The 7,217-nt window shown below is 36.6% G+C and overlaps 1 protein-coding gene across 4 annotated transcripts in view; it reads right to left on the bottom strand.

Moving 5' to 3' along the window:
* Nucleotides 1–5,801: 5,801 nt before the first annotated feature.
* Nucleotides 5,802–7,217, bottom strand: part of LOC309496103 (C-type lectin domain family 17, member A-like) — a 56,937-nt gene continuing 55,521 nt past the window's right edge. For 2 of the 4 annotated variants that reach the window (XM_082166092.1, XM_082166094.1), the window contains one exon: nt 5,802–6,194. In XM_082166092.1, the coding sequence (XP_082022218.1) occupies nt 6,193–6,194 (2 nt within the window). In that variant the 3' untranslated portion in view covers nt 5,802–6,192. The remainder of the gene's footprint in view (nt 6,195–7,217) is intronic. The other 2 variants (XM_082166091.1, XM_082166090.1) reach the window with 2 other exon arrangements.

Raw genomic sequence — 7,217 nt, 5'->3', positions numbered from 1 at the left:
ACGATCCACTACTGTTTTTATGTTTTGTGAAAGTTGCAAACATTCAAAAGGTAAACACACCATAATAAGAACCAGGGGTTGAAACTTTTAAACAGGATGATCAGGGTAAGTCTTTGTTATTCTGTCTTCTGGGAAACATGTCTAATGAAGCGTTTTAATGGAAGTGCTAAATGAAAAAAACAAGATGAGCCCCAATGAGCTAATGTATAATATACAGTGCAATGCATAAGTGAATACACCCATGCTAAAGTTGACTAAAAAGAGGAATAAAAAATCATATTTTGGAAATTGAACTTAATGCCTTAATGTAAAAAATTAGGAAAAATCCAACCTTTATGGACACCAATTTGCTTTGTGAATGAATAATTTATCGTAAATAAATAAATGTTCTTCCTTAAAATACATGGTGCATAAGTGAGTACACCCCTATGTTAAATTCCCATAGAGGCAGGCAGATTTTTATTTTTAAGTATTTAAAAAAAAAAAAAAATTAGGATACTATGCATCCTGATAAAGTTCCCTTGGCCTTTGGAATTAAAATAGCCCCACATCATCACATAGCCTTCACCATACCTAGAGATTGGCATGGGGTACTTTCCATAAGATCATCTCTCAATGCAAATCAAACCAGCTATTAGGCTAACTGAAATAAAACCATGCCAATCTCTAGGTATGGTGAAGGCTATGTGATGATGTGGGGCTATTTTAATTCCAAAGGCCAAGGGAACTTTATCAGGATGCATAGTATCCTAAAAAAAAAATAAAAAAAAATAGTTAAAAATAAAAATCTGCCTGCCTCTATGGGAATTTAACATAGGGGTGTACTAACTTATGCACCATGTATTTTAAGGAAGAACATTTATTTATTTACGATACATTATTCATTCACAAAGAAAATTGGTGTCCATAAAGGTTGGATTTTTCCTAATTTTTTAAATTAAGGCATTAAGTTCAATTTCCAAAATATGATTTTTTATTCCTCTTTTTAGTCAACTTTAGCATGGGTGTATTCACTTATGCATTGCACTGTATGTCTAATACATGGGAAAGTTAAAGGGTCTATTAAAAAGAGTTGTGTTATTGAGGACATTGTTTTCTATGTGCCTGAATATTTAGTCATGGTTCCTTAACTTACTGTAGCATTCAAATGACCTGAACACAAATGCTACGCAAGAATACTTTGGCTTCAGCTAATGATTGATTTTGCCTGATAGATTTTGAATAATACAGTAAGTTAAGGATCCATGACTAAATATTCAGGAACATAGAAAACAAAGTATTCTTGTGTAGCATTTGTGTTCAGGTCATTAAACCTCCCTTGGTCTCAGCAATAAGATTCAGTGAATTGCCATGTGTCTATTCAAATAGAATGTTTGCATATATTCTATCATGTCTGGCAACTAGGATATATATATATATAAATTAAAGGTAATTTTTTTATGATCTATAAGTGTTACATGAATCTTGTAACATGAATAATTTGCTATACTTTTTTTCATTAGCTATTCAACCACATACACACACAAAAAAAAAAAAAAAAGTTTCACTCTCATAGTTTGCAATCAATCACACAGCTCCCTCTTGTGGTCAACACAGGATAGTGTTAAATAATACAGGCCTCATACAAAAATATATCATCTTGTGTGCAAAATTAAACATTTTGACGTCACCGTCAGCCGTAGTGACTGCGGTCACGACCACTGAGTGGCAGAAAGACTAAGCAGCATCATTGGTTTTCAGTGTGAATGGCAATTTTTTTGGTTTTCCTCTAGTGAATGTGAGCTTCTCCTTAGAGGTAAGGACAGCCGAGGTTTAGAGGTAAGGTTTCGCCGACGTTATGGGGTTTGCCTGCCTTCACTATACGTATAGCGCGACACGATAAGATGCTTCTGTCGCCTTCATGTTAATAGTGCCAAACGACTGTATTATGCTTTTTTGTGACTGCAAATCATCACGCTTCCTCTCAAAAAACTCAACTGCCTTGTTCACTAAATTCGTGTGCTTAGTTTCAATGTGACGCCTAAGTTTGCATGGTTTCATGCTATCATTTGCTAGCACCTCCTTGCAGACCACACACTGCGGCAGAGGTGCAGCCTCGGACCCCGACCAGGTAAACCTAACTTTAAGTACTCAGGATCATATTTCCTATGTTTTTTTGCTGGGTCCTGTCTCCTCCCTTAATGCTGACTTCTGTTGACTTGGGACAAGGAAACGATGCATTTTAAAGCTAATACACACACACACACAATTACCGATATCAATAGAGCTATAGAGTTATTTTTTCCTCCCCTGTTATAACCGCTGATATAAAGCATTCACAGGCAAATGTATTTCCCTGGCGTCGAAATCACGCACATATAAAAGTAAGGAAACACGATTCCTGGCTGAACTTGTAAGGAACACTATATTGATTAAAAGTGAATGAATATTGACACAAGATATCTATCAGAAATATAGTAATTGTGTATGATCTGTCTAATGTATCAAAGCATGCTGCCTGACAGAAAGAAAGATTTTATCTGTTCATCCATCGATTAATTTACCTTTTAGATTTAATAGTGAATAAATGTTTTTGTGAATCAAAATGGCCAGATTTTTTTTATTCTTGCAATCCCATGCCAAATTTTAGGCCATGTATGTATGAATGCATGTAAAATGTGTAGGTTGGACACATTGACTGTAATAAGTTACTTATATTTTATTGAACAACCTCTTCCTCTAATGAGAGTATAAGCCCTTTAGTTTAGACATGCTCATGTGAATAGCTTTTATATACAGTAGGTCTGTTGTGTTTGTTTTAAATTTGTTCTGAGATTAGACATGACTTTTTTCCCTCACTGTAATTCCTATAACTTGCAATATTCTAAAACAACATTTGGAAACAAATACATTAAGGCAATTCTAAAATGTATTCTGTGTTTGTCGTGTGTACTAAAGTCTGTCATCATTAGAGCGCCACCCTCAGGCTGAATACCGCAAGGACATTCGAATTCTATCAAAAGTGTGTCTGATGTGTTCAGCGATTAGGATATAAAGCAGGGCTATTCAATCAGTTTGTCATGGGGGCCAGTTCATGAAAAGTATCCCAAATGAGGGGCCGGAGAGATAGCTTACAATATGAGTGATGACACAACAGCAATATAGGAGCCCATATGTTGTATTTTTTCCACCAAAGACACCCAAGTAGACTTTTTTTCCTACATTTAAACATGCTCATGATATATTTAGCCGACCTATCTGACAACACTGGTGGAAAAGGCAGTGTTGTAAGCTGGAAGTACAACGAATAAAGATAATACTAGCCATGGTAAAGTATATTGTCTCTTTTAACTCACCACTTAATTTTGCACACAAGAGGCATTGGTGAATAAGGCAATGTAGCGATCTCCGCTGTGGAGCCACAGCCGCCAAATGAGCAGACAGGCCCTGTAGCTTGCCGGCGCACCATCAGTTACTAGCATGTTACAGCCTAAATCCAGCTTGTTCTCCTCAAAGAATGAAAGAATTGCATCAAAAATTACCTCACCAGTCGTGTGTCCCTCAAAAGGAAGTAATCCAAGTAGATCCTCCTGGAAGCAATTTCCATAAAAAAATCTCACATGAGGCACAACTGCGATGTTGTCAGTCGATTCATCCACTGCAAGAGACATTACCAGTGCCTTCCTCAGCGCATCCAAGAGTCTCTCAAAGACGCCCGATGCAAGGGCCTCCACTCTCCTAATAGCTGAGGTGTCTGATAAGTGAATTTTCTTGATTGAATCAAGCAAGCTGTTTCAGGTTTTCTTGTCTATAACCACCTCTTCAATTGACGCAAGCATATACTCCTTGACAGTCTCTGCATCGGTACATGGCCTTTTCTTAGCCGCCGAGCATCCGAGCCCAGTGGGAAAGTGGTGTCAAAGTTAGCATGGCTAGTCTTATAACTTGAGAAGACATTTTATCTTCACACAGACATGCACTTATTGCAGAGTAAACATGCGGGCCTAGCACAGACAGATGTAAACAAATACTGTCTCAGTTCTGTGGTCTTCCATCTGTCAGTGTCTTTCAAGCCTCTTGGTTTCCTTGCAAACACATTTGAAATGCATGTTTTAAGCTTCAGAAACTGTAAACTGATGTACTTGACATGCCCAGATGACAGTCTTGATCCTAGTGGTCCCTTCAGCCACATGAGGATCAGTTTGTGCATAACCCCAAACATCAACTGTATATACCAGATGAATAAACGCATATTTGTGGACTTGCATCGATGCACAAACACAGTACACAGATTATTAATTAAGTGTACAGACGAACATTTGCAGTCCTGTCTTTCTGTGTGCAACACTGATATCCGACCGTATGGAAAAAATGATTTTGGTTCCTATGACAAGCTTTCTGACAACAGCGATTAACTTACCTCTATAATGAACTGTTGAAACGTGCATTCCTCAGAACAATATTGAGTATTTATATGGTAAATAATCCTAATTTTTGTAGAGCACTTGAAGCATGCATTTATTTATAATTTTAACTGTTAGAAACAGAAGAGTACACATTAAATATTTATAATCCTGTGGCCCCCTCTAAAGGACAACATTAGTATTACAGCCAATGTGAGTCTGTGGGATTTATAAACATTGACGAAATATGATTTGAAATGTTATTATAATGATTTTATAAAGTTAAAACAAGATTCAAATAAAAATAAAAAAAAAACTTGAAAATAACATTTTAGTGAGCAGAATGAACCAATGAGTGGTGGATGTATTCATTAGAATGTAAATGAAAAGCTTGAACAATAATACACTCTAAGTGTCACAAACTGCTCAGAGACACGAGGGTAGAGGATCCAAACGCAGCTTTTATTTAAGGGGCAATCCAAAGTACAGGCAAAGTCAAGCACAGGAAGAGGGTCAAGCACAGGAAGGCAGTCCAAACAAACAAATAAACAAACAACCAAAACAGGCAGGGGTCAGAGGCAAAAGAGTAATCCACAGAACAAGCAAGAAATCCCCAAAAAAACAAGCGACATGAAAACCAGGGAAAACGCTCAGAAGTGCAGTGCAACAACATACAAAACTTCGCGGTGAGTGAATGAGTGAACATGGTATAGATTTTCATGCAAGTAATTTTATATTGTCTAAATATGAATGCAAAAGCACCTGTGAATGTCCAGCAGATGGCAGTAGAAGAATTGGCCCACAACTGAAGGCAGGTGGTGCTCCTCCTGAGACTGATCTCAAAATGTTTTATCAGTTCTCAATGTTAGATTGGTTATTTCTGAATAAATCACCCGATGGCCGTCCCACACTACTTTTTGTGTACATTTGTCACACCCATAATAACCTGAACACAGCTTTATGGACTTCACATAATAATAATAAACTTTATTTAATATAACGCCTTTAAAGCAGCTTCTCAAGACACTTCACACAATAAAACAGACAGATATAAAAAGCGTACAAAAAAAGAGCAGATTTGAATACAAAATAGTTAAAACCATCAAGAAAAAGGTAACTTAAAAAAAATTGCTTTCAGGTTAGATTTAAAAATGCTTAGATTGTGTGCATCTCTAATATGAAGTGAGTGTGTTCCAGAGTTTAGGAGCATAGGATGATAAAGCCCTGTCCCCTACAGATCGCAAACGTGTCTGGGACAGCCAGTAAACCAGCTTGAGAGGAGCGCAAATGATGCTTGGGAAAAGTTACTGAAAGATACTGAAGGGCCAGACCATGCAGTGCCTTAGGGTGGCATACACTGTGCAATTGTAGCCCGAATTTGAGACGAATTCTGACTCGTGTGACAAATTTTTTTATTTTTTTTTTGTCGGGCTGATGTTCAGATTTGTCGTGCAGTGTTACATTGTTAGACTGTTGATCATCATTTTGCAATTGTTGATAGGCTACAGAAAAATGTCACGTCCCAATAGTGGACATTTTTCTGTTTTTAAAGCATAAAATCAGTTTGCGTTTTATTGCGTTTCAATATTCATTGCGTTACAACATTTTAATCAAATTTTTTAAACATTTATAATACATTTTTTTAAACATTTACCCCCGATTTCTCAAACAAAGCTTTAAGCCTAGTCTGAGACTAAAAAGCATGCTTGGGCTGTTTTACCTGAAAGAAACTTGCACTGACAAATATTAAAATATGTCAGTGCCATTGTTTTGTCTCAAGATTCAAACCAGTAATGTTTTTTCTTCTTCTTCCTAAGTCACGTTTATAAAAGCTACTTAAATGTCCTAATTAATCTAATCTTGGCTTAATCTGAGTACAGTCTGTGAAAAGGGCTTATTCTCTCAATACTAAAACTAAGCATTCTTTGTAAAATGTTGGTCTAAACAATAAGTATTCTGCCTATTTTAATATATTAGCCTACTGTAAAAAAAAAAAAAAAAAAAAATTTGTGTGAGAAAAGACACATCCAACATTACTTTTGAGGAGTCTTGTTTATAGTATGGAAGAGTTGCCTGGGATTGCTTTGATTATTATCAATAATCTGAGAAAAATAAGTAGATCTTAAGCCGGCGCACACTGTGCGATTTTGTCCATGATTTGGTCGTCTGAGACATATTTTCAAATTCTAAAAGATTCCTCTAATCCTAGACTAAAATCTGAAGTCTTTGATCGTTAGTTTGACATGTTCACCGGCAGCCGATTAAATATGACCTCAGACGAAATTCTGTCAGTGTCAGAAGATTTGACTCTCAGTCCTGCAGTGTGACTTCTACGACAACCGTCAAATTGTCTTCGTTTTTCAAGACAAGTCATGACCAAAATTAACGTTAGAGATTTCTTTGTAGTCACCATTTCAATCCCGCGTGTAACACAGCTCACATCACCGAACGTGTCATTGATTGATGATGTAAAACTCCAGTTTTTAACGGATCTTGACTGTCGTACAGTCTGACATTAATGACAACTGAGATCTTACAGTGTGACACGGCTTACAGCGAGGATCATGTTCGTACAGTCTGACAAGCAACAGTCGTAAAGGACTATAATAAATCGCACAGTGGCTTTAGACTCAATTGGAGCTCTATATAAGCTTGGGGCAAATGTATACTTTATATTAAGGTTCACTTTCACAGGTTATTAATGTAAATAAATGCTTTATATAATGAGGAGGAGATTTAAGCTAAGCTATGTTTTAATGGTACAAAGACATCTTTTAAGTCAAAAGATCAGGGCTGATTTGATTTGTCATGACCCCTTTAACTAGTCCATCACTG

The sequence above is a fragment of the Leuciscus leuciscus genome (assembly GCF_965113295.1).
Source record: "Leuciscus leuciscus genome assembly, chromosome: 4".
Lineage (NCBI taxonomy): Eukaryota > Metazoa > Chordata > Actinopteri > Cypriniformes > Leuciscidae > Leuciscus > Leuciscus leuciscus.
Note: the sequence above shows the minus strand (reverse complement) of the source record. Positions and strands in the feature narration are given on the sequence as shown.